The sequence below is a fragment of the Macrobrachium nipponense genome, chromosome 5, assembly GCF_015104395.2.
Source record: "Macrobrachium nipponense isolate FS-2020 chromosome 5, ASM1510439v2, whole genome shotgun sequence".
NCBI lineage: Eukaryota > Metazoa > Arthropoda > Malacostraca > Decapoda > Palaemonidae > Macrobrachium > Macrobrachium nipponense.
Window position 1 is genome coordinate 144,438,537 of NC_061107.1, and position 27,902 is coordinate 144,466,438.

General features: G+C 41.0%; 1 protein-coding gene across 1 annotated transcript; it reads left to right on the forward strand.

Moving 5' to 3' along the window:
- LOC135215708 (uncharacterized) lies at positions 1-27,443 on the forward strand. Its single transcript, XM_064250666.1, has 3 exons — positions 1-105; positions 10,525-10,848; positions 27,085-27,443. The coding sequence occupies exons 1-3, from the start codon at positions 16-18 to the stop codon at positions 27,148-27,150; spliced, it is 480 nt and encodes a 159-aa protein (XP_064106736.1). The 5' UTR covers positions 1-15; the 3' UTR covers positions 27,151-27,443.
- The last annotated feature ends 459 nt before the right edge of the window (positions 27,444-27,902 follow it).

Here is a 27,902-nt window from a genome sequence, read left to right on the forward strand (position 1 = left end):
CGGAAAGCAAGGCAGATGTCAAGAGAGCTGGTTGCTGGTATTAGCGTTGAGGTTACCCACAGTCCAAACAAGAATGTTGCAATTTATACTACCTACCAAAGAGAGGCAAGTTCTGGTTTTTAGTAGTTTCAAAACTGCTTTTTGTCAAATTGCAAAAATGCTTTGGTAATTCCATTGTGCTTCATCTTTTATAGCTTGGCACTCATTTCCAGTATCAGATTCAATAGTTTACTGCTTTTTTTTATTTTAGTAAAATTTTTCAAGTAGCCATTATTACAATTTAGTAAAATTTTTCAAGTAGCCATGATTATAAAGAAAATAAACTTCAAGGCTGCAAATGAAATTAAGATAGATCAGCCGTAGAAATCATATATGTACTGTTGAGAAACATTGTCTTTTAGATCTCGTATTGAAAGGTAATTATGACATCTATGCCATAGACTCAGAGGGGACGAAGCTTAACTACTGCTGTTTTGGCCAGTGTTGTAATCTTACTTTGTGTGTGGTAGACCAGTTTAGTCTTATTGTGTGTATTTCGTAATGATGGCATTAGTTATCTACCACAGAATGGTATATATAGTACATATAGTAATTACAATCGTTCCTTATGCATGGATTTAGAATTCATAGTAGATTCAGTAACTTATAAGGATTCACACTCATAATTACATAAAATTCATTAACTGACTGAAATCTTTTAGTTTAATGTATGACACTTACCTGGCAGGTATATATATAGCTATATTCTCTGTCCACCTGGCAGAAATTTTCAAAACTCGCGGCAATCGCTAGTAACCTATTAGTAGTTCAGGCAACCACCACCCGTTACCGTGGCGCTAGCGCTAGGAACCGTTCCCAATTGGGCCAGATTTTCTCTGCCAGCCGAACCGGCAACATTGTTGGTGGTTCCCTGCTAGAATTTTCATTCTCGTTGCTGACTGATCTTGGATTTTGGTATTGTACTCGGAAACGTTAGCTTGGCATTCGCTTTGGATTGTTCTTTAGATGTCTGACTCTGGAAGTATGTTTAGAGTGTGTGTAAAAGAGGGGTGTAAGGTAAGACTGCCGAAAGCTTTGGTCGACCCTCATACCGTTTGTAAGAAATGTAGGGAGAATGTGTGTACTTGGGAGAATAGATGCATTGAATGTGAGAATTTATCAGAGAAGGAATGGAAGGTCTTTATGAAATATGTTTTGAGAGACTGGAGAAAGATCGTGTAAGGAGACCTGTTTCTCGTAGTGAGAAGTCAATTCTTCGAGTAAAAGGAGTGATTGTATTTCCTCTCCAGCTCCTTCTAATGTAGAATTGGTAGTTCCTTCTCCCCAGGTATCTCCCTGCGCCCGCTGCTGTATCGGAGGAGACGAACGATACAAATATTGTGAAAGTGTTCGCTGCCCTTGCGTCCATGGGCGACCAGATACAGCGACTTACAGACAAAGTTAGTGCTTTCGATGTCAGTGAAAGTGTAGTGGAGGGGGCGTCTGATCGTCTCTCTCGTGCTCCTAGACCTAGACCTCTGTCCAAGCTCCCAGACCCAAGGGAGAAGGCATGTCGACAGTCGAAGGGAAGGCGAGGAGAGGTTTTGCCACGGGTCAGGCGTGCCCTTCGAACAGTCCTGTTGCAAGTTCCCAGGCTGTTGCAGTTCGCCGCAGAAAAGGCGTAACTGGGAAGTGTGCGTCCTCGGAAGGTTCGACTTCCGAGCGAGAACGTAGGTATGCTGTGGTGTCTCGCCCACTCAAGAGGACGTTCAGGACGTCAACGGCTCTCGAGAGACAGGCGCAAGACAGTGAGGCTTGGAGTAGTCCGGAGGTGTTGTCTTCCTCGGAAGACGGGGACGCAGTGCCGATCAAGAGGAAAAGGATTTTTCGTACTAGAGAGGACGCAGGACGCACTGGTGATATACGTCCGTCTCGGCATGGTATTTCCATGGGAGAATCGCCTCCATCTTCTTATGTATCCTCCCCTCGTATTTCTACCGTCGGGTAGAGTACAGGATCGCTCTCCTTTAGGTCGCAGTCCAGCTCGTATCCTCATCCTTCGTCGTCTACCATGCAGGAGGATAGTACGAAGCATTTCTTACGGGAAATGCAGTCCAAGTTGGCAGTGCTGGTGAAGTCTTGGGATGCTACTGAACAACCATCTTCGAGGCGTAAGGACGATTTCCTTCCCATTAAGTCTTCTAAAAGGGAAGACAAGGACGCATTCGCCGAGGACGCAGGGCGAACTGGCGCTAGGAGGAAGGTAGTTTCCGAAGAAGCAGGACGCAAACGGCAGGACGCGGGACCAATGGTGGACGCAGGACGCAGGCGACAGGAAGCAGGCGTTTCTAAGATGGACGCAGGACGCAGGCGGCAGGACATCGAGAGGCGGCAGGACGCAGACGCATCGGTAGCCGCAGGACGCAGGCGGCAAGACATCGAGAGGCGGCAGGACGCCGATGCCTCGCTAGCCGCAGGACGCAGGCGGCAGGACGCTAGTCCGTCAACGAAGCGTCAATACGACGACGACTTGCAAGATATTTCTTCAGCAGAAGAAGAGTTGGAAGTAATTGAAGAAAAGAATACAGAACCTTCTTCAGATTATAAGGTTCTGACTTCACGTCTTATTGCTGTTTTTTGTTTTTGAGGGGGAATTTAAACCGACAGCTCCGTTATCCCCCTTATCACAGTTTTCCAAGACTAGGACTCCAAAGAAGTCCTCCTTCCTGAAAATGACAATGTCAATTTCGGCGAAGAAGGAAGGCCCTTCAAAACGGGTGAATGACTGGATGAAGGACAAGAAAGAAGCAAAGGGAAAATACTCGTTTGTTTTTCCTCCAGCTAAGTTAGCTTCTAAATCAGGAGTATGTACGCTACTGGAGAAAGTCTAGGCCATGGGAGTACCTGCCTCCTCCCAGGGGGACTTCTCAGTATAGTGGACAGCTCACGCAGACAGGACGGTTACAGTCGGCCAAGTCTGGTGGACGTCTCGGAATTTGACCATCTATTTAAAGGGATTTTAGGAACTTTCGAAGTCTTTAATTTCTTGGATTGGTCTTTGGGAGCGCTAGCGAATTCTATAGGAGAAGAGGATTCGCAGGACTTAGAAACAGCTAAGAGCATTATGTCCTGCATGTATAAGGCTTCTTAGAGACGGAACGAATGAGCTGGCTTCGTTATTCACAGCAGGAGTGCTTAAGAAGAGATCGCTCTTGTGTTCGTTCGCCTCAAAAGGAGTTTCTAACTCTCAGAAATCGGAGTTACTGTTCTCTCCCCTTTCGAAACAGCTGTTTCCTTCAGAGGTGATTAGGGATATAGCTCTATCCCTTTCGCAGGAAAGCCACTCAAGATCTTCTTTCATCTTCGGTTAAGAAGTTCTTACCAACCAAGTTGGTGAAGAAGACGCCAAAGGAGACTAGACCGTCGCAACAGCCCTTTCGAGGAAGAACATTCGCTCGACGACGCCTTTAGGGGTAAGAGAGTACCCTCGAAGAGAGGAGCCAAGACCCCCTCTAAAGAATGAGAACTCGGTCCTCCAGACGACAGTGGGAGCCAGACTTCAAGGTTTTTTGGGAAGTTTGGCAACAAATGAAGGCAGATCCCTGGGCTGTCAACGTAGCTCGGAAGGATACAAGATTCCTTTCGTGAAAAGACCTCCTCTCGCAACATCTCCGGAGACCCTCGGGGCAAATTACAACGATTTAGAGAAGAAAGCGGCTCTGTGGGAGCAAGTAACTTCCATGCTAGAGAAAGGAGCATAGAACCTGTTCTGGATCACGAATCTCCGGGATTTTACAACCGTCTGTTCCTGGTTGCAAAGTCCTCGGGAGGTTGGAGGCCAGTGCTGGACGTAAGTCACTGAATCTTTTCGTAGAAAAGACCAAGTTCACTATGGAGACGAACGATTCAGTACTGGCAGCGGTACGTCCAGGGACTGGATGGCGACTCTGGACTTACAAGACGCATACTTTCATATTCCGATTCATCCAGGAAGCAGGAAGTATCTAAGGTTTGTGATTCAGGACAAGGGTCTTTCAGTTTCAAGGCCCTATGCTTCGGCCTTTGCACAGCCCTCAAGTATTCACGAGGATGATGCCAATGTGGCGAGATGGCTACATTTAAGAGGGATCAGAGTGTCTTTGTATCTGGACGACTGGTTGATAAGATCCCAGTCGAGAAGTCAATGTCTTGGAGGACGTAAGTCAAACATTGGACTTAGCAAAGACCTAGGTCTGGTAGTGAATATGGGAAAGTCCCATTTGGAGCCCCAACAACAGATAGTTTATTTGGGGATTCAGATATCGGCAGTGACTTTTCGGGCTTTTCCGTCCCCCCCGAAAGGCAAGCCCAATGCAGTCAGAAGGTGCAGGATTTTCTAAAGAAAGACCGATGCTCTGCAAGAGAGTGGATGAGTCTACTGGGCACACTCTCTTCACTAGAGAGGTTCATTTCTTTAGGAAGACTGCACATGAGACCTCTTCAGTTTTTCCTGAAGGATTCATGGCCAAGAAAATCGCAACCGGATTCCTTCCAGTTTCTAATTCCGACCGAAGTAAAGGAGGAATTAAAGTGGTGGCTAACTCCAGGCAGGTTAGCAAGAGGGATGTCGCTTCAGCAGAAGAACCCAGACACCTCGTCTTGTTTTCCGACGCGTCGGACGCGGGTTGGGGAGCGACATTATTGGCCCTCAAGAGGTGTCGGGACTTTGGAACAAGGACGAAACAAAGTGGCACATAAACAAGAAGGAACTGTTGGCAATTTTCTTGGCTTTGAAGCACTTCAGAGAGTTGATTCGAAACAAGACAGTGCAGGTCAACTCGGACAACACCACGGCTCTGGCATATATTCGGAAGCAAGGGGAAGGGGGAACTCATTCTTTTCCCCTTTACAATCTGGGCAAAAGAAATTCTGCTTTGGGCAGAAGAGGAAAAGGTCGTGATACTCACCAGGTTTATACAAGGAGAGAAGAACGTGGGTGCGGACCTGTTGGAGCAGGAGAGAGCAACTTCTCTCGACGGAGTGGACGTTGCACATGGAGGTTTGCCAGAGCCTGTGGAAGTTGTGGGGCCGTCCGGTAGTGATCTGTTTGCGACAGCCAGAACAAAGAGGTTACCAACATATTGCTCTCCGATTCCAGACCAGGAAGCAGTGGCGGTAGATGCATTCCTGATGGATTGGATCAAACTTAGATCTGTACGCTTTTCCTACGTTTTCAAAGGTGCTGGGGAAAGTGATGAAGAAGTTCAGGGAGAGCAAAGGAACGAGGATGACCTTAATAGCCCCGTTTTGGCCGGCCCAAAGTTGGTTCACAGAGGTACTGGAATGGACAGTAGATACGCCAAGGACTCTTCCTCTAATAGTAGATTTACTCAAACAACCCCACTTCGACAGGTTTCACAAGAATACCCTCGCTCTGGGTCTGACTGCGTTCAGACTATCGAACGTCTGGTCAGAGCGAGGGGATATTCTAGAGAGGTGGCCAGTGCAGTGGCTAGAGCCAGAAGAACCTCCACAATCACGGTGTATCAGTCGAAGTGGGACAATTTCCGGAAGTGGTGTAAAAACAGGAAAGTGTCTTCATCCAGTACCTTCTGTGACCCAAATCGCAGATTTCCTTCTTTACTTGAGGAAGGATTTACACTTGTCAGTTTCGACAATTAAAGGTTATAAGAGTATGCTAACCTCAGTGTTTAGACACAGGGGTCTAGACATCTCGAATAACTTAGATCTGGAGATCTGATTAGGTCGTTTGGGACGAAGAAAACAATCAGAAGGCAGGCCACCTGCGTGGGAACCTGGATGTGGTCTTGAAGTATTTAACTTCTAGCAAATTCGAACCGTTAGAGGAATCCTCTCTGAGAGATCTTGCTAAGAGACTATCTTTTTAGTAGCATTGGCAACTGCTAATAAAAGAGTTAGGTGAGCTTCAGGGCCCATATCGAAGAAGGTGGGATGGAGACACGGCAATGCAGTTGTGTTTTTCATTCCAAGAAGTTTCTTGGGCCAAGATGAGGATCCAGCTAATCCTTGGCCAGATCCTTTGAAGTTTTGGGTCTAGTGAATTGGTCGGTAATTTTGAGCAAGAAAGAGGAACTTTTTCTCTGCCCAGTGAGAGCGTTTGAGATGTTATATAGAAAGAACAAGAGTTATCAGAGGGAGGTCTGATGCTCTGTGGTGTTCAGTAAAGACCCCACTAGACCCATGACGGGAAAAAGAACGCTCTAGCCTTCTTCACATGAGAGAGTTAATTTTTTAAGAGGCTCATATGTTGTGTGAAGAGCAGAGCTTTGGTATTTTGAAAGTGAAGGCTCATGAAGTCAGGGCAGTGGCGACTTCATTAGCTTTTAAAAAGAATTTAGCCCTCAAGGAAATTATGAATCAACATATTGGAGAACTGATTCAATATTTGCGTCTCATTATCTTAGGGACGTTCAGACAAACCTTCGATAATTGTCAGACGCTAGGGTCCATACGTGTCCCTCGGGTACAGTATTGGGCAAAGGAGTTTTACTAACCACCCCATAACCTTCTTGTAAGCTAGTTGTTTTTATTAGGTGATGGTGTTTGTGTTTCTTGGTCGTCTGAGAAAAGGGCGGTGCTGGTACTTTTCTCAGTCGTGTTAGTATTATCTGGTGATGGTGTGTGTGTAGTTTCAGGTAAATGATACTGTTACTAGCTTGAATGCCGTGGCATAAGAGGGCTGTAAGGATCTGTCAACACATTGGTCACGTCCAGTTGTCAGTTCCAGTCTTAGCTTCTTCAACATACAGGACACTTCCTTGTTGAGAGCTACTAAGGTTTAAGCAGGCTTAGAGGCAGGACCTATGAAGTCAGCTACCTTAGCAGGTAAGGAACCTGGAGTTTGAATAATATTTTAATAATATTTTATACTCTAAGAATGTTGCTGTCCTTGACCCACCTCCAAATGTGTCAATCAGCTATATATATACCTGCCAGGTAAGTGTCATACATTAAAATGAAGTTTTTATACTTACCTGGCAGGTATATATAATTTAACTTCCCACCCGCCTCCCCTCAGGGGACAGGGTTCAGAGAAAAAAATCTGGCCCAATTGGGAACGGTTCCTAGCGCTAGCGCCACGGTAACGGGTAACGGGGTTGGTGGTTGCCTGAACTACTAATAGGTTACTAGCGATTGCGCGAGTTTTGAAAAATTTCTGGCCAGGTGGAACAGAGAATATAGCTATATATATTACCTGCCAGGTAAGTATACATTAAACTTTGTTTTATCATAAAAACTTCATATTGAAAAGATACTTCAGGATAAAATTTCTTGCGTTTTGGTTAATCGATACCAGATTTGATATGAAAAGTAAGATTTGTATTTACTGTTATAAAAAAATTTTTTATGAATGTGTAATCTTACATCATTTTTCAAAATAAGATTTAGCACAGTTATGACACATTGTGTCATCAAACTCTAATCATTGTCATTTATGAGGCATTGGAGCATAATTTTTTCAATTTTTATCTCGGTTGTATTGCAAGTTGATCCCTTTATTGTTCTTTTTACAAACATTCTACATTAAAGTACACATATTTTTCTTTAGAATTACTCTGGAATGATTGTCACAGCAGGATTAGTAGCAGCTTCATAGACAATATCAAAAGTAAAATGTAAATCACAACTCTGGCTCTAAGACTGACAGGAGTTGCATAGGCTTTTTGTCTAAAGAGGTTAATACTGTTACTGTATTATCAAAAGGCATAGTTATTGCAGAAAGAAAAATTGCCAATAGAATAAATTACCGCTGATAATAGAAAACTACTTATTCCAATTTCTGAAATGGGTGAAATCACTTAAACTTATAAAGCAGGAGGTATAACATTAAAGCGAGCAAAATGTCTAATACAAGACCACCTTTACAATAGGCTAGTCTACCCAAACTATTCAGGATCAAGTTACTGTAACATCATTCACAAATAATCCACAAGAAGTGTATGTAATTTATGGGTATATAGTTAATTCTTTTCATAGGTAACAACACAGTGACTAGACTAACCATAGAAGATGAACTGCTCGCATTGTGAAAGCACTGCTTTATATTGGGTTGCTTTGTTATTTCCATTGTGTGGTGCCTGTTTCCTTTGTGTATTTAGCATATATGTTATTGTATTTCAAGCTATCCACATATGCAGATGTAATTGATAGGCATTAGAGTAACATTTATTGGAATTAGCCTATGCTAAACAAGGCTAATGCAGCATATGATGTCATGTTAGCAGTGTTATAAAATAGAATATTTAAAGTGAAAGGCATGATACATTTTTATAAATATTTAGAGTAATTAACCCTTGAACGCCGAAGCGGTATTTTAAAAATCGTCTCCCATATGCTGGCAGCGTTCGCGAGTGAGCGCCGAAGCGGAAAAAATGTTTTTTTCAAAAAATCACAGCACGCTTAGTTTTCAAGATTAAGAGTTCATTTTTGGCTCCTTTTTTTGTCATTGCCTGAAGTTTAGTTTGCAACCATCAGAAATGAAAAAGAATATAATTATCATATATAAATATTGGGATATATGACAGCACGAAAAAATAATTTCATATATAATTGTATACAAATCGTGCTGTGAGCAAAACGGTTAAAGCTAATGAGTTAAATTTTTACGTTGTATTGTACTCTAAATTGCTATCATTTTGGTATATAACACATTGTAAAACGATCAAGGCAACACAGAGAAAATATTATCACAAAATGATGCATGAATTCGTAACACGCTGACGTAAAAAAAAAGCAGTTTTCAAAAATTCACCATAAATCGAAATATTGTGCAAGAGACTTCCCGTTTGTTGCAAAATGAAGGTAATTGATTGAATATTACTAGACTGTAAGTGTTGTAGCTTACAATGGCAGTTTTTTACCATTTCAGTCGAGTTAAAGTTGACCGAAGGACAAATTTTTTCTATATTGTTATTTATATGAAAATATTTCAAAACTGATAAAAGCTACAACCATGGGTTGTTTTTTTGTTGTGTTCTACATGAAATTTCGCACATTTTCATTTATAAAACTCTATGTAACGGCTAATTTAAAATGGTACAAATTTTACGACAATGAGACGAAAAAATTTTGATTTTTTCGGAAGAGTTACAGTGCAGATGTAAGGAAAAAGTTTATTTCATAAATTCACCTTAAATCAAAATATTGTGCTAGAGACTTCCAATTTGTTGCAAAATAAAGGTAAATGATTGAATATTACTAGAATGTAATAGTTTTAGCTTACAATTGCGTTTTTTTACCATTTCGGTCGAGTCAAAGTTGACCGAAGGTTGAAATTTTGTCACTTATTGTTATTTATATGAAAATATTTCAAAACTGATAAAAGCTACAACCATGGGTTGTTTTTTGTTGTATTCTACATAAAATTGTGCACATTTTCATATGTAAAACTTTATGTAACGGCTAATTTAAAATGATGCAAACATTACGACAATCAGACAAAAAAATTTGTGATTTTTTCGGAAGAGTTACCGCGCGGACGTAAGGAAAAAGTTTTTTTTTTTTTTTCATAAATTCACCATAAATCAAAATATTGTGCTAGAGACTTCCAATTTGTTGCAAAATGAAGGTAAATGATTGAATATTACTAGAATATAAGTTTTAGCTTACAATTGCGTTTTTTTACCATTTCGGTCGAGTCAAAGTTGACCGAAGGTTGAAATTATTGCACATTGTTATTTTTATGAAAATATTTCGAAACCGATAAAAGCTACAACCATGAGTTGTTTTTTGTTGTATTGTGCATGAAATTGCGCACATTTTCATGTATAATACTCCATGTAACGGCTAATATAAAATGGTGCAAAAATTATGTCAAAGTAACGAAATAATTTCTGAGCATATTATGAGACCAGCCAATTAATACTTCCATAGTTTTACAATAGTTTAGTCTCTTATTCCCTTGATCACACCACTAACTGATCCATTCAAGTGCCTTTTAATGTTAGCACTGACTTTTTTTTTTATCAATTGTTGAGTACCCATATATCCCATGATTATGCAATGTACTTTTGCAATTAAATTAAGCCTAAGTGAGTACATAATAAAGATCTTGGCAAATATGAGGATTTGAGCCATAAAATGATTCAAGTTGTTATTACCCTTTGGTTGACTGCTACATACATCTCAGTATTCTGTGAAAGAAAAGCAAATAAAAGTATGTACTAGTGTGTTCAATGATGAAGTATCCTTTTCCTCAGAAGGTATTTATTATACACTTAATCATAATGGTAATGTTTTCACGTTTTCATATTTGGTAATGCTTAGCCTCTGAGATAAGAAAAAGTAAACTTTGAAGTATTTAATTTGTATTCATGAAACAGAATTATAACATTTTCCAATTATTTCTGGGAGATCTTTACATTGCTAAAAATAGAAATACAGTTTTCCTCTCAGACAAGAATAATTTGTTGCATGTATAGTCTCACATTGTATGATTATAGTTTTATCATATGCAGTACATATTAAGGAAAGAATTTTGTAAATGCTATATGCTATTTTGTAAGTTAAAAAACTCATTTTCAGGCTCAACCTGCTCTGGTTAGTGAGGAAAGTACAAGTAATAGTGTACCATCCATGGGTTCTGTTCCTCCCACCCCTGGAAAGCACCTTGTTGTTCCTCCTGCTCCAGCACAAACGCTTCCTGCCATGGCAGTTCCTACAAGTTCCATTGCTCCAGTTCTTCAAGTTCCTAGTATAATATCTCAGCCTTCCACTTCAAGGAATGAGAAATCTGATGAAGCAATAGTGGTATCACAGCCATATGTTAAGAAGACAGTGAGAAATTTCCTTCAGGTTGCTGATATCCTTCCTTACAAGAAACGCAAAAAGGAGATAATACCTGAACCGGTGAGGAGCTTGTTTCTTAATTTTACCTTTTTGTGACCTTCATTTGTTAATGAAATTCTTGAAAATTGTCAGTTATTTGCTAGTGTAATAAGCCAGATCAGCCAAGATTCCATAGACTAGGGTCACGAATGTGATTGTGATCTAAAAAGTCATTTAGTTATTAAGGAAAAGGATGGTAATAAGGGGTATGTGTGCATTCAGTTATGTGTATGCATTTATGTTGAATGACGTATACAATGTACTGTACAAGTAACAGTGGTAAAAGGAAACAGAATGACCAGACTAATCACAGCGGATAATTGCAGAACAGTGTGAATAAGTGTTCTAACAGCACTAGACTGCTTCATTGTTTATGTTTTGTGGTGCATGGTTCCTGTATACATATGGTATATTTGGTTGTAAGTTAACTATTCAAATCTAGTCAGTTTATCATATGAACATTTACTGTATGTTACTATGTAAACTGTCTGTAAGTAACATTCATGCACCAACACTAGAAACCAGAAGTAGCACATCATACAAAGTCTCTCTCTCTCCTCTCTCTCTCTCTCTCTCTCTCTCTCATACATTATACAGTGGTACCTCAACATACGAAAGTCTCAACTTACAAAAAATTCAAGTTACGAAAGAAAAAAAAAACAAGATTTTTTTGGCTCTACATACAAAAATAGTTCAAGTTACAAAAGGTTGTTACTGTAAAGTCCCAAGATTCGCCCAGGACCACCAAGAACAATTTTAAAACTTGTTCGCCAACTGAGTAGACTCGCCACCATCCTCCTGCTCTCCCATTGGTTCCTGACAGCCACCGCCCTAAGATCCTGCTCTCCTATTGGTCAGCATCTACCCCATGTGCTTTATGTATTCTATTGGTAAAAGAATGCTGTAAAATGAAAAACTTATTCATGCAATACGTTTAATAAAAAAAAAACTATGAAAAGATAGAATAAGGAATAGAAATGAATGGTTATTATACTGTTTAGTAGTTTCAGCAGTTGAAGAGAGAGAATGGAAATTTTATTACTGTACTGTGTGCTAGGTAAAAGTGGTTGCTTGGCGATCATTCAGTACTCTTAAGTGCTGAACGTAAACGAATGGTTGGAAGTTTTTTTTTTTTTTTTTTTTTTTTTTTTTTTTTTTTTTTTTTTTTTTTTTTTTTTTTTTTTTTTTTTTTTTTTTTTTTTTATGTAAATGGTTACTTAATAATTATTTGAAATGAGTACATGCAATACATTTAATAAAAAATTGTGAATTAGATATAAAATATAAAATAAATCAGACTGCTATTATCGAAGCCAACAAATAGTCTCTAGAATTCTTCTTCTGTTTTAATATTATACGTATGTTTCATTATAGCTGTCAGTAACTCGGTATCTCCATTAGGTAAAGACAGAATAAAGAATAGAAATGAATGGTTATTATACTGTTTGGTAGTTTCAGTATAGTTGAAGAGAGAATGAAAATGAAAATTTATGATTACTTACTGTGTGCTAGGTAAAAATGGTTGGTTGCTTGGCGATCGTTCGGTACTCGTTAGTGCTGAACGTAAACAAAAGGTTGGAAGTTATTTTGTTTTTGTTTGTTTGTGTATTATAGATAATGATTATAGTTAATGATTAATTAATAATTATTTGAAATGAGTACATACTGATTATTTATACATTTTATTGGCATATTCTAAGCTTTTAGCTTCTTAGGTTTAGATGTCAGAATCATAGACAAGGCTACAGTAGCAACTGCTAACATAGGCTAGGCTTATTGCTAAGGGACATATGCAAAAGTCCTACTATATGCAGTAAAAATGGGGTTGAACATTACATGCAGTTGAATATTACTCAAGTATGTACAGTATTTTGCCTTTTTGGAATCATATTTCTTCCGTCGGATTGGCGTCGTAAGCCTAAAACATGTGTTGTAAGCCTGGAAATATAATTTACTGGGGTGTTTTTGTAGGGCTTGTAACAAATTAGGCAATTTACATGTAAAATCCAGTTCAAGATACGAAAAGCTCAGGTTACGAAGGCCGCCTCGGAACGGATTAATTTCGTATGTCGAGGTACCGCTGTATATATCTTGTAATGAAAAAAGCAACATTTCAATAAAATTGATTTCACTTACAGGATTAACTATAATATTTATCATTATTTGTAATATTTATTTAAAAACAGATTTCCCTGATATTTGTCATTTTTACTGTACGTAGGTATACTTGTTACCATATTTTTATTGTTTTTCTGATTTACTCAACTCTGCTTCATTACAAGTTTAGTAGTTGACCCAATCATTATCACACATATAACAGTATACAAGAGAATATTTATCACTATTGAGGTTTCATCTCTAATTACCATAATAATATATAAGATATGAGTTTCATATATAAACAACACAATGGTGTTGTTATTCTTGTCCTAAGCCAGTCTAACTATCATCCCAAGCTCTCTCTCTCTCTCTCTCTCTCTCTCTCTCTCTCTCTCTCTCTCTCTCTCTCTCTCTCTCTTCTCTCTCTCTCTCTCTCTCTCTCTCTCTCTCTCTCTCTGAAATATGAATTACTGTATCATAAACTTTTATGTACAAAGTTAAAAATGAGAATTCCATTTATAAATTTGTTTCTTTTAGCAACTAAATTTTTTTCAAAAAAAATCTCTTGGTAATAAGCAATCAACGATTCTCAGAATGTAAACATTCTGACGAACATTTTCCAATAGACATTACAGTACGGTACTGTAATCAGAACAGTAAGTAATTTTTTTTATTATAAATGTATTAATTCATGAAATAGATGTAGTTTTGTACAGCAGCCATACTGGAAAAATAAAGAGGAATTGTTAACTAATATACTCTTGTTTGCAGATCTGCCAAAGGGGGAAACTGAAAATAGGGAAAAAGTTATAAAAGGTTCATGACATTATAGAGACATAAAGCTTAAACTCAAAAAAAGAAGAAATAAAACAAGCAAGGGAGCCATTTCAAAGACAATTCCCTTCTGCTACTACTGCTAATAGGAGCATGCAATGTGTTTGCCTTTGCGATAGTTTGTACATGTATATCCTCTTCAATCAACATAGGGTAGGCTAGATCAATGGTGAGATCCCATATGATAGTTTAAGGTATATTTGGTGTTTGAACTAGTATTTAGGTAGGCAGTTAGCCTATGAGAACTTTTAGGGAGGATGTATTTGGTGTTTCAACTATTGAAATAGGCAGTTAGGTTATAACCTAAACATTCTTTGAGGGATGTGATAACGCGGATATTTGCTTAACGTGGGTGGTTGTGGTCCCTATCCCCAGCGATTACCAAGGACCTACTGTAGATATAATCAAGAAGGACATGCACCTCAAGATACTTAGAGAGGGTTTTGATCTCCTTTTGACATGAGTGTTTAAAGCCCATGTTGAGGACTTCTCCGTCAGTAGGTGCATAGTAAGGTTTATATGATTTTATCATTTCCTGGGATTTTTAGTCTTCCTCCATTCCAGAGTAATTCGTGAATATTTCTCTATAAAAAATTCTGTGATTGGGCAAATTTTCTGCGGTTAATGTATAGTAGATATACATTCCACAGAAAAATCCACGAGTAGTTAAAGCTGTGAATCCAGAACCGCGAATAGGCTGTCGTCCACTGTATTATGGTAGGAACCCTTTTGTAGAGCTTGATAATTGAGCTTTTCGTATCTTGGACCGCATTTTACATGTAAAATGGCTAATCCATTCCAAGCCCTCCAAAAACACCCCAGTAAATTTCATAATAAAGCTAAATTGACCTATAAACAATGAAATACTACAACAATTTAGACCATTCAATACCTAACTTAATACTCACTGCTAATTACCTGTAAATAAAGTGTATTAGTGTACATGGTATACAAGAAATACTGTACGTATGTAGTAAAATGTGGAAGCTTACCTTTCGAGTGAGGCTATCTCCGAAAGTGGCGACAGAGGAGGAGGACAAACGGCAGATATGAAACACATAAAAAATGTAAGGAAAACATACATAAACTAAACTTTACGAAACACTTTAACAAAACTGTAACACTTAACTTTACAAAAAACTAAAATTAAAAATTTTTTTTCCTTTTTTTTTTATTTTACATTTTTTTTTTTACCTTTTTATACTTTACGTTTTTTTTTTTTTTTTTTCTCCCTCTCCAAATTTCAACTTCATCACCACTTTCAACTTTCTGTTTTTTAGTATCACTTGGTTCTTCCTTTTTGCTTACTCCTGCTAGTACTAAAGGCCTCTTTAAAAAATAACTATCCAAGGAAGATTGCTTCTGCCTACTTTTCACAATGTTCCTGAAACGACTCAGGCAAGCGTCATCGAACTGCTCAAGCATACGACCTGTGTAAGCCTTTTCGGGGTCTTTTTTCTATAAATGATTGCACTTTATGAAAAGCAGCTAGAACATCCTTAATTTCTGCTGTTGTCATAGGGTCGTCGTCCTCCTCCTCGCCGCTGCTAGAGAACTCGTCTTGAACGATGTTATGTTGCATGGCCTCCAACTCTAGGTCATCCGTCGTAAGCTCCTCTTGGTGCTCCTCGAGAAGGTCGTTGATGTCGTCCTCGTCTACGACCAGCCCTATGGACTTGTGGAGTGCAACGATCTCATCAAGATCTGGTTGTAAAACAGTTTCAGGATCGTCAACTGTTTCTGAATCTGCAGCACCAGCTTCGCCCACGTCGAATCCCTCGAAGTCTCGGGTGGGTACGGCATCAGGCCAGAGTTTCCTCCATAAGGAATTCAAGGTTTGCCTCGAAACCTCCTACCAAGCTTGGTCAATGAGTCGGATGCATATCACAACATCGAAATGCTCCTTCCAAAATTGACGCAAGGTGAGGTTTGTGGTATCGGTGATGTTGGAACATCTCTTGAAAAGATGTTTCGTATACAGCTTCTTAAAGTTCGATATCACTTGCTGGTCCATGGGTTGGAGGAGAGGGGTGGTGTTAGGCGGAAGATAAAGAACCTTGATGAAGGAATACTTCGCTAGGATATCTTCCTTGAGGCCAGGAGGGTGAGCAGGAGCATTGTCCAACACCAGCAGGCAATTCAGAGGGAGGCGCTTCTCTTCCAAAATTTTCATCATTGTCGGGCCGAAACACAGATTTACCCACTCCGTGAACAAAAGCCTCGTTACCCAGGGTTTCGCATTAGCTCTCTACATCACTGGAAGCTTCTCCTAAATCACTTTGTGGGCCTTGAAGGCTCGAGGAGTCTCGGAATGATTGACCAGTAGGGGCTTCACCTTGCAATCCCCACTGGCGTTGGAACATAGTGCGAACGTAAGCCTGTCTCTCATAGGCTTATGCCCGGGTAGCTTCCTCTCTTCCTACGTGATGTACGTCCGACGAGACATTTTTTTCCAAAAAAGGCCAGTCTCATCACAGTTGAAGACTTGCTGAGAACTGTAGCCTTCCTTGGTCATCATCTCGTCGAACGTCTTTTTAAAGGCTTCGGCCGCTTTCGTGTCCGAACTGGCAGCCTCCCCATGCCGCACCACCGAATGAATGCCAGTCCGTATTTCTTGAACCACCCACGCAAAGCCTTTAAGTCTGGGGTTGGCGTTGATATCCCTGCTCCTCCGTCGTCTTCGGCCTGGGCAATATTGCTGGACAAAATAGTGACGCCCTTGGAAGGTGTAGCTGCTTTGATAGCATCCTTCTGTTTAAGGATGGTGCCTATTGTCGACGGATTTCGGTCATATTCCTTGGCGATCACACTCAATCGCATACCAGCTTCATACTTCTTGATAATCTCCATCTTCGTTTCCAAAGAGAGGATCCTCTTCTTTCCGTGAATTTCAAGTTTCTTGGGACCCATGACTACGTATATACTGTACGTAATTATGTTATGTATACGTGTACGTATGGAGTAAAGTTCTCACACAACACGAAAAAGTACAGTGGTACCTCGAGATACGAAATTAATCCGTTCCGAGACGGCCTTCGTATCATGAGTTTTTCGTATCTTGGAACACATTTTACATGTAAAATGGCTAATCCGTTCCAAGCCCTCCAAAAACACCCCAGTAAATTATATTTCCAGGCCTAAAACACATGTTCTAGGGTTACGACGCCGATCCGACGGAAGAAATATGACTCTAAAAAGGCAAAATACTGTACATACTTGAGTAATATTCAACTGCATGTAATGTTCAACCCCATTTTTACTGCATATATTAGGACTTTAGCATATGTCCCTTAGCAATAAGCCTAGCCTACGTTAGCGGTTGCTACTGTAGCCTAGTCTATGATTCTGACATCTAAACCTAAGAGCTAAAAGCTTAGAATATGCCAATAAAATGTATAAATAATCAGTATGTACTCATTTCAAATAATTATTAATTAATCATTAACTATAATACACAAACAAACAAAAAACAAACCTTCCAATCGATTGTTTACATTCAACTCTTACCCGTCTTACGAGTATCGAACGAGTGCCAAGCAATCATTTTTCCTAGCACACAGTAAGCCATAAATTGTCATTAGTATCTCTCTTCAACTAATGAAACTACCAAACAGTAATAATAACCATTCATATTTCTATTCCTTTTTATTCTATCTTTACCTAATGGAGATACAGAGTTACTGACAGCTATAATGAAACATACGTATACGTAATGTAATATAAAACAGAAGAAGAATTCTAAAAAATACGTATTTGTTGGCAGTCTGATTTATTTTATATTTTATGATATCTAATTCACAATTTTTTATTAAATGTATTGCATGTACTCATTTCAAAATAAAATTATTAAGTAACCATTAACTATATAAACAACAAAAAAGCTTCCAAACATTTGTTTACATCCAGCACTTACGAGTAATCGAACGGATCGCCAAGCAATCACTTTTACACAGTAAGTAAATTTTCATTATCTCTCTTCAACTACTGAAACTACCAAACAGTATAATAACCATTCATTTCTATTTTTTATTCTATCTACCTAATTTTTTTTTTTATTAAATGTATTGCATGAATAAGTTTTTCAATTTACAGCAACCTTTTATTAATCGAATACTTAAAGCACAAGGGGTAGATGCTGACCAATAGGAGAGCAGGACCTTATGGGGTGACTAGCATCAGGAACCAATGGGAGAGCGGGAGGATGGTGGCGAGTTTACTCAGTTGGCGGCGCGGGAGTTTTAAAATTGTTCTCAGTGGTCCGGGCGAATCTCGGGACTTTACAGCAACAACCTTTCGTATCTTGAAAACTTTTCGTATGTAGAGCAGTAAAATTTTTCGCATTGGCTTTCGTATCTCGAGTTTTTCGTAAGTAGAGCCTTTTGTATCTCGAGGTACTACTGTATACTACAATGAAATCACTAACAAATTTACATTAATAAACGAAATCGTTAGAACGAACGAATACCGCGTGCGTACGATACAGATGATGCCGTGCAGTGGCCGAAAAAGCACGCCGCTACATAGTAGATGCATGATGGGAGGGATGCCGACCAATAGGAGAGAAGGATCTCATGGCGGTGACTAGCATCAGGAACCAATGGGAGAGCAGTTGGATGGTGGAGAGTCTACTCAGTTGGCGGCGCGCAAGTTTCAAAATTGTTATTGGTGGTCCAGGCGAATCTCGGACTTTACAGCAACAACCTTACATATCTTGAGCTATTTTCGTATGTAGAGCCGTAAAATTTTTTGTATTAGCTCTCGTATCTCATGTTTTTTGTAAGTTGAGCCTTTCATATCTCGAGGTACCACTGTATTTGCATTCTTGGCATTCGTGGGATCACGTATTCGCTGATTTCTCTATGGACCTTATCTACCCATTATTTCTGGGAAATTCCTTTATTTGCAGTACAGGCAGTCCCGGGTTACGACGGGGGTTCCGTTCTTGAGATGCTTTGTAAGCCGAAAATCGTCGTAAGCCGGAACATCGTAAAAAATCCTAAGAAAACCTTACTTTTAATGCTTTGGGTGCATTAAAAACTATGTAAACTGCATTCTTATTGCATTTTTTCATCAAAATAACCTTCAAATATTGATTATTTTGCATCTTTGGAGTCATATTTCTTCTGCCAGATCAGCGTTGTAAGCGTCGTAACCCTGGAACATGCCTCATAAATCTGGAAATAATTTCTGATAAATATAATTGAAAAGTGTTGTAACCTCGGAACGTCGTAAGCCGGGGACTGCTTGTATTTATCTATGAGAAATACTGCATTTTCATATCTATTTCATGATTGAATGCACTTGTTGTAATAAACCACTTTTAGTGGTTTTTCCTTGAGTTTTAACTAACAAAATAGGCAGTTGTTCATATGCAAAAAACCGTCTGTCTTAACAATAGGATAATTTTCTAGTGCCCAGCTGGGTCTGGTTAAACAATCAGAGATGAAAAAGCAAGAAATCTGTGAAATCTGGCAATGCGTGCGTATATTGGGTGAAAACTGGTCAAAGACCGCGCACCCACGCTATCGCATTTAGTCTTTTTCTTAACCGCCTGGGTGAGAGTCGCGGTTGCCTTCTCACGGTCTTAAACCTGGTTGTTTGCCCTTTTTTACTCTTTTGATAGTCTGTGTGAGTGTGCTTGTGTTAATATGGCTTCCTCTGCTTCATCTCGGCCTCGCCAACGTATGTGCCCGGGAACTCGAGGTTTCCCGTGTTCTCATTTCCTGGCTTCTTCAGCTACAGACCCACACACCACATGCAGTAGGTGTTGTGCTAATGTTTGTACCATAACAAATCCCTGCCTGGAATGTTGTGCGTGGCCTAAAGTGCAGTGGAAGTTATTTTATAGTATGAGGTAGCATCGTAGAGTTTCTACTCTTCCTTTGTGGAAAGGGTTTTCATCGTCTTACCACAATTCTTTTTCTTCTTCCGCAGTCACACCCCATGATGCTAGAGTTTATTTGCCTGTGTCTCCTTCCTTTTCTTCCATCGATTCATCATTGGAAGTATCGGGAGGCCTTCAGGCTGATTTAATGTGTAATATCGCCCCCTCTTCCTCGGAGGTCAATTTGCTTGGAGGGGGGGCTATTTCATTAGTTTCTTATATTTCAGGCTCGGCGGCGTCCAAAATGGCGGCACTCTGGGCATCACTTGGGCTACGGGGTTCACCCTCCTTGGGGGATTTGCTGACGCATTTCATGGATGCTCTCCTCCCTCAGGCCTCCCCAGCTCTTCCTCCTCCCCCTGGCCTTCTCTACGTTGGTGCCTGAGTTCAGCTATTTTGTATTGGTCCGCCAGCAAGGCCTGCTGCTAGCTCAGGTCAGGCCGAGGCCGTGACGTCTCTCAGCGCCGCTGGTGACATCACTCCCAGTTCCATTGGTGATGTCACTTCCATTGTGACGTCACTCCCAGTTCCATTGGTGATGTCACTTCCATTGTGACGTCACTCCCAGTTCCATTGGTGATGTCACTTCCATTGTGACGTCACTCCCAGTTCCATTGGTGATGTCACTTCCATCGTGACGTCACTCCCAGTTCCATTGCTGATGTCCCTTCCATCGTGACGTCACTCCCAGTTTCCTCAGTGTCGTCTGTCCCTGCTGTGTCGGCATCTTTGCTTGGGCTGCTGCTGCTCTGCCTCGCCCCTGTATCATCATCGTTTGCTCCCATGACGTCATCGCTGCCGTCCAAGACGTATCCTCCTCCTTCCGTGTCGTTTGCATCCTCTCTTGTGGATCCGTCTGAGGCTTTATGTTCGGTGGTTCTTAAGAGATTGGACTGTTCTGGAGACTAGGTTTGCTACCTTGTCGGCTGAGAAGGCTGTGAGCAAACGTGTTGCGTCGCTTCCCTCCCTCTCCTGCCAAGAGGATGTGTAAGGAATCAGTGTTGTCATCCTCTCCTCCTATGCACTTCCATCTCTGCTGTGTCGTTGTATCAAGCGTTGGAGGGTTAAGGACTTTGCCTTTTCTTCATTAACGAGTGAGGAGCGGCACGTCTGTGTTCCTGAGTGTTAGTGTTTTGTCCCCTGTGCAATCTGCTGTGGCTGCATTGTCCTCTTTGAGACATGAGTGTGTTACAACCTCACACGTATGTGCGCATGTTGGTGATTTATTTGCTTCTTCTGCTCCAGGGCCTATTCGTCGTTGCAAGTATCTTAAGGTGCCTGTGAAAAGATTGAAAGTTGTGAATGCGGAAGTGGTGCTACTGGGGTGTTCGCTTCCCCCTCCCATTGGTGCTGTTTAGGGTTTGACTCTGAGGAATTCTCGTTCTGCGTCAAGAGTTTGAGATGCTTCTCTGTCGCATATACGTGTGTCTGCTCTGCACGGACGCGTATGTGGACATGTACATGAGTCATCTATTGCGAGTGTTCGTAGTAGTGTTCCTCGTGTTGTGATTGGTTCATTGCAGGAGTTGGCGCGTGACCCCAGTCTGGACAGGTCTGCTGGTGCTTCAGGTTCTTTGGCTGCTGGGTCTACAGTTGGTTTGCAAGAGGAAGGTTTGTTGAATAAGCTTGCTTCATCTTCTCGTCATTGGTCTCCTTTTCTGGAGCAGGAGGAAGGGAAGACAGCAGAGATTTTGTCTTCCATCACCGAGGTTGTTGATCTCATATGTGGGTTCAACAATTTGGAGAGTAGGACTCAGGCTCGGTTGTCTTTCACTCTTACTTGCTTAGAAGCCTTGTTGGGGGCTACGCAAGTACCCAAGTCGTCGTTTCAGCTTCCCTTATCGGGGGCATGTCCAGTCTGTCTTGCAAAACTTGAACGCTTCTGTGTCAGTTCGGGACGGGTCTCTTCGGTCAAGGGGTTCATCCAAGTTGCTTCCTCCACCAGTCACGAGGCATAGGAAGTATTATTGTACGAACTCTGTCTGCCTGTTGCCTCGTCATCTTAACCCAGACGTTATGCGTCTCAAGCCAGGGGTGACTTTGGAGCAGGTGAGGTCGGTGGCCTGTCCTTGTTTCCGCATCCGCAGGATGCCTTGGCTTTGGAGTCTACAGCAGCCTCCATGTTCCAGACGGTGTCATGGTTAGACTTGTGGTCGACAGCCATTTCCAAGATTGCATCTGACAGGTCCCCAGAAGGGTTGGTTAGTGAGTGTGGGGGCACGGCGGTTTCGTATCTTGAACATCCAAGTGTCAATTTGTGGGTTAATCTTCTGATCAGAAGGGATGCGGCGTTGTCCAGGATGGCAAAATCAGTTGTCCCCGAGTTCTTGTTGGCGCTCAGGAATGGAGATTTATTAGAATCTCAGTTCCTGTTTCCTCGGACTGAGCTGGAGGATGCGATAGACTGACAGCAAGCTGACATGAAGGACAGGTTGGTATACCAGGCTGTGTCCAAGTTGAGTCTCGTTCTTGGAGATGTCCCGCTCCTCCTCCTCAGCAAGTGCAGAGATCGTCGCCTGGTAAGCTGTCTAGGAGTTCGGTTTCGGCTGGGCCCTATCATTTGTCTCAGCCTAAGTCAGAGGACCAACGTCCCTTTCGGTCCCGCTCTTACAGAACAAGGAGGGGCTCCAGGGGTTGAAATAGGGGGTCGTCTATAGGTTGGGCGCCTCTCCCTTTCCTTTGCCACAGATGGGTGGGTGCCTGGCGGGCCAGTGGGCCAAGTGGCAGAGTTATGGGGTGGAGAAGTGGGTAGTAGTTGTCCTTCAGGTGGGGTATTTACTACCGTTCGACTTCTCCCCCCAGCTCTCAGACAGACTTCTTCTCAGGCGAGCATCCCCCAGATTCTCCTAAGTTCTTAGCTCTCCGGGAGGAAGTGCAGAAAATGCTGGACAAAGGTGCAATAGGGGAATTGGTGCGTCCGTCACTCGGGTTTTACAGTCACATCTGCTTGGTGCCCAAGGCGACGGGGTTGGAGACCTGTGATTAACCTATCCACCTTGAATCATTTCGTCAGGAAGACAAGGTTCAAGATGGAGACTCCGCGATCGGTGTTGGCAGCTGTGAAGGAAAATGACTTCATGCTAGATCTAAAGGACGCATACTGCCAGATCCCTATTCATCTGTCGTCCTGGAAGTTCCTTCGCTTCTCTCTCAGAGACAAGGTTTTTGAGTTCAAAAGTCCTGTGCTTTGGGTTGACCATGGCCCCTCAAGTGTTTACAGAGTCTTCTCTCTCATCTCAACTTGGGCTCATGCTCAAGGGATCCGTTTGGTGAGATACCCCGATGACTGGTTGGTCTTATCTGGATCCAGAGAGAAGCTGCTGCAGGACGGAGATCGCTTGCTTCAGTTTTGTCTGGAACTTGGCATCTCGGTGAACCAAGAGAAATCGAATCTTGTACCCAGTCAAATGATTCTCTATCTAGGCATGGGCATCGATACGGTAGGCTTGAGGGTTTTCCTGTTTAACCAGAGGTTGGAGAAGTTGCAAGTAGTGGCTCGCAACTTCCTGTCGCAACCGGATCAGTTAGCTCATCAGTGACAGATTCTTCTGGGGAATTTGTCTTCTCTGGAGAAGCTGGTCCCTCATGGGCGTCATTTTTGGTCTCTGCAATGGAGACTGAGGGACTTCTGGTCTCCGGCGGGGGACTCACCCCTGATAAGGGTACCTCTGTTGCTAGAAGTGAGAGAAGATCTTCGTTGGTGGTTGGACAATCAGACTCTCTTGAAGGGTGTTCCTCTGTGTTCTCTTCCACTGGACTTCCTTCTGTTTTCAGACGCCTCCCTCACAGGTTGGGGTGCTCATTTAGGTGGCCTCATTACTTCGGGTGTTTGGAGTTAGGAGGACAGACAGCAGCATATCAACGTCTTAGAGTTAAAGGCAGCCTTTCTAGGTCTGAAGGAATTTCAAGAGAAAGTAGAGGGACATTCTGTTGTTCTCATGTTGGACAACACCACGGTGCTCGCTTATGTGAACAAGCAGGGGGACTGGTTTCGCGTCAACTTCACACTTTGACAGTCGAGGTTCACCAGTGGGCGGTCAGCAATTTGGTAGAGCTCTCAGCTAGGTATATCCCAGGCAAAAGGAATGTGATCAAGGACAAGCTCAGTCGTTGGGATCAGATCTTAGGCATAGAGTTGTCTCTTCATCAGGTCCCTAGGACAACCTGGAGGTGTATGCTTTCCCTCCTTTTTATTTGATCCGCCAAGTCCTGAACAGGGTGATTAGTTTGCAGAGTCTCAGAATGATATTAGTAGCTCCTCTGTGGCCACAGGCAGAATGGTTTCCGAATCTGCTGTTTTTGTGGTTGGTGCCGCCAAGGGAGAATCCCCCTTGGCAACATCTTTGTCAGCCACGTGTAGAAAAATTCCACCAGTCAGTAGAATTCCTGTCTCTTCACGGTTGGAGGCTATCAAGTATCTCCTCCGAGCGAGAGGCTTTTCTCAGAAGACAGCAGGACATATGTCCAGCAATCTCAGGAAATCTACCTCTGCCGTTTACCAAGGTAAATGGGCGATCTACTGTAATTGGTGTTGTAAACGGGGTTTTTTTCCACTCAGAACCTTTATTCAGCGCAAAGCAGACTTTTTGGTCTTCCTCAGGGATGAGAAAGGCTTGTCTGTTTCCGCTATTAGAGGCTACAGGGTGGTCGTGAGTTAAGTGTTACATCTTAGACATATTGACATCTCCTCATCCTGGGAACTCTCCTTGCTGTTTAAGGGATTTGAGCAGCCGTGTTCTCCAAGGGAGCTCAAGCCCCCAATGTGGTATGTTTCCTCGGTCCTGAGAAGTTTCACTAAAGCTCCTTATGAGCCTTTACATGTTCATCAGACATGAACTTGACACTCAAATGGTTTTCCTCTTGGCCTTGGCTTCTTCGAAGAGAGTGGGGGAGCTTTATGGCCTGAGCTATGATGTGAAGCACACCAGGGGTTGGGGGGCAGTGTTCTTCAAATTTGTCCCAGAATTTGTGGCTAAGACCCAGAATCCCTTGGTGCAGGATGACAGGTTCGCCTCCTTTTCCATTCCATCTCTGAATGACTTTGTGGGCGGTGATTTTCTCAAGAGCTCTTGTGTCCTATCAGGGCTCTGTGTTGCTATCTTAAGAGGACACGACATATTAGGCCAGGTTTTCGTAGGCTTTTTATTAGCACAGGGCATTTGAAGAAAGAGGTGTCCAAGAATATAATCTTTTTGGTTACGTGAAGCTATCAGACAGGGGTATTTGACTCTTGATTCTGCTGCTATGTCTGGGCAGGGTAGAGCACATGACTTCAGGGGTATTGGTCCCTCTCTGGCTTTCTGATTCTTCACCATTTATTAAGACTATTTTCTATTAGTTAGCCAGTCTTCGATTCAATCTGTAATTTCTCCTACAATTCCTAGAGCTCTAACTTTTGTCATTTGTTTCTTGTTTGGAACTTTGTCAAAGGCCTTTTGGAAATCTAAGTAGAGTATATATTGCTCTACTACTGTTGTAAATACCCAGCATGTTATGATAACACTCCAAGAGGTTTGATAGGCAGGATCTGTTTTGTCTGAAACCGTGTTGGCTGTTTAACAACAAGTTGTTACTAGAAAATCTTACAAACTACTGACATTAGACAGATTGGTCTATAATTTTCTGGCTTTTCTCTTGGACTTTTTTTTTGTAAACTGGGGGCACATTACTTAGTTTCCATCCTTTTCTTGTCTTTTGTTGTTCTGCTTTTTTTTCTGTAGAGTTTATATAGGTGAGGAACTATCTCTTTTAGCTCTTTAATTTCTCTTGGATGAATCTCATCTGGGTCAGGAGATTTGAACTTGAGTTTGTCTATTTTGTTTTTAATGTCCTCCTCTGTAAATATTATCTAGTCCAACAGTTCTGCCCCTTCATATTCAATAGCAGCTTTAGGTACATATTGAGGTAGTATCTTCAGTTGTGAAAACACTGGTAAGAAACTTATTCAATAGCTGCTTTTTCCAAGTTTTAGTTCACCAGGTTTCCTTTATTGTCCGTTAGGGAACCTATGCTATTTTTTATTGGTTTCCTACTACTAACATGCACAAAGAATTTTTTTGGGTTTTCTTTAAAAACTGATGCAACTCTCTTATCCTGGTTCATCTTTGCATTTCTTGCTAATTTGTCCACCATTCTGCAGAGTTCTGTATGCTTGCTTGCTTCTGGTGTTTGGTATGGGTTCATTGATTTGTGCAGTCTATTTCTTTCTTGTATTTTATTTTTAATTTCTCTGTTGAACCAGTTAGGCTGAGAGAGAGAGAGAGAGAGAGAGAGAGAGAGAGAGAGAGAGAGAGAGAGAGAGAGAGAGAGAGAGAGAGAGAGATAATGTTGAGTTTAAGATGTTAGGTATTATTTATTGTATTTATTGATAATGAATGATTATATGTATAACAGTTCAGGATAGGTATTATTTATTGATGATGAATGGTTATACGTATAACAGTTCAGGATACACTTGAGGCATCTAGAGGAGTTTTCTCTTGCAACTAGCAAATATAAGTACATAAATGGTAATTTTATGGTTCCAAGACGCCAGTTCCGATGGATTTTACTGTAATACTAACATTATTATGGAGTTTGGCTAGACATGTACTGGTTGTCTTCATTGTCTGAGTAACCATTAGCCTACCAGATACCTCAACTTTACACAAAAGATCTGGATGTATGTTTTGAGCCATTTTTTGGGGAAATATCAGGGAGTTCTATAGACCATCAAATATGATATATGTATATAGCTGTGTACAGTGGACCCCCTGTACTATTTGCGTTTTCTGGATTCGCGGACTCACTCATACGCGAATTTCTCTCTGGAACATATCCCCCCATTATTCGCAGGAAATTTGCCTATTCACGGTATTCTTCTATGAGAAATATCCACAAATTCCTTTTTTTTTTTTTTTTTTTTTTTTTTTTTTTTTTTCCACTTTCATCCAGGTATAAAAACTTTTAGTGAGTTTTTCTTGAGTTTTAACGTACGAAATAGGCCGTTTTAATTGTTTTAATATGGGGATCCAACTATTCAGGGATTCTAACTATTTGCGGGAGGGGGGGGGGGTCTGGAAACACAACCCCAATGAAAACAGGGGGGACCATTGTATTCAGGTATCTAGTTAAGATTATTAAAAACATTTTCACATAAATGAAAAATTTTATAGTATGCTTTTGTGAAAAATTAGAGATTGAAGTTAGAGAGCTTTAAATTGTAGATGGTACATACCCTATAGAGTATTCTCATTATACATGAAGAAAGTATGGGTTACCTTGTACTGTATTGGATGGCTTATATAGCATGTCAATAAGAAAACTGAATAATTATGCCATGAAAACAAGAATTCTGCCCACTTTTTGTGGCTTTTGATTTATGTGGTTATGTGCAGATCATGCCATGTATAGATTCCATATCTGAGTTATATTGAAATTTTGATTATGTTTTGTTACAGGTCAGACGAAAGCAGGCAGCAGCAAAGCTGGCCAGGGAGGTAGAACTAGACAAGCCTCAGAAGTAGATTGTTCCGTATGTAATGGAATCGGCTATTGTGACATGAAATATTTTTTTCATATTTTTATTATAATGTCATATTTTGTCTGTGCACATTTTTTTTATTAATTGAAGCTTTATTATTAATTAAAGTTTGTGTATATTTCAGGACTTCATAAGTCTTGAAAGTAGCATCAATTATTAACATAAACCATGGTATAACCAAAAATATACAAGTATCTTAGATATCATTAAAACAGCACAAATAACAATTCATTCAAAAATTCATAAATATCAATAATATGTAAGAATTCTCGTACAGTACAATTGACCTCTACCCAAAGAGATGTCAAGACCGCTAACAAGGGTTACAGAAGATGACCATCAGACTACTGCCTTGGAATCATCAAAATCCCCCTATGACGGCAAATAGGAACATCTCTACAACACCGATGATCACAACAGTCGACGCGACAGCCACACTGCTGTCTCAGAGGAAAGTCTCCTTTCCATTGATGTCTAGGGTTGAGCTATCAACTCATACTCAAAAATTGTAGAGGCCAACAGGTACCAACTACCTGTTGTTAAATGAGTTCAAGCTGCTATGTTGTCCAGACCTTGACTCAATGATTACCCAAACTTTACTGACGATCTGAAGCCCAAAGCGACAGACGTCAACTTACAGACAGAAAAACAAGCACCACCAGGTAAGGAGTGGACACCATTAGTGAGGGAGCAACTGACAAACGATTGTTTCTTAAAAAAAACAAGCATTAAACC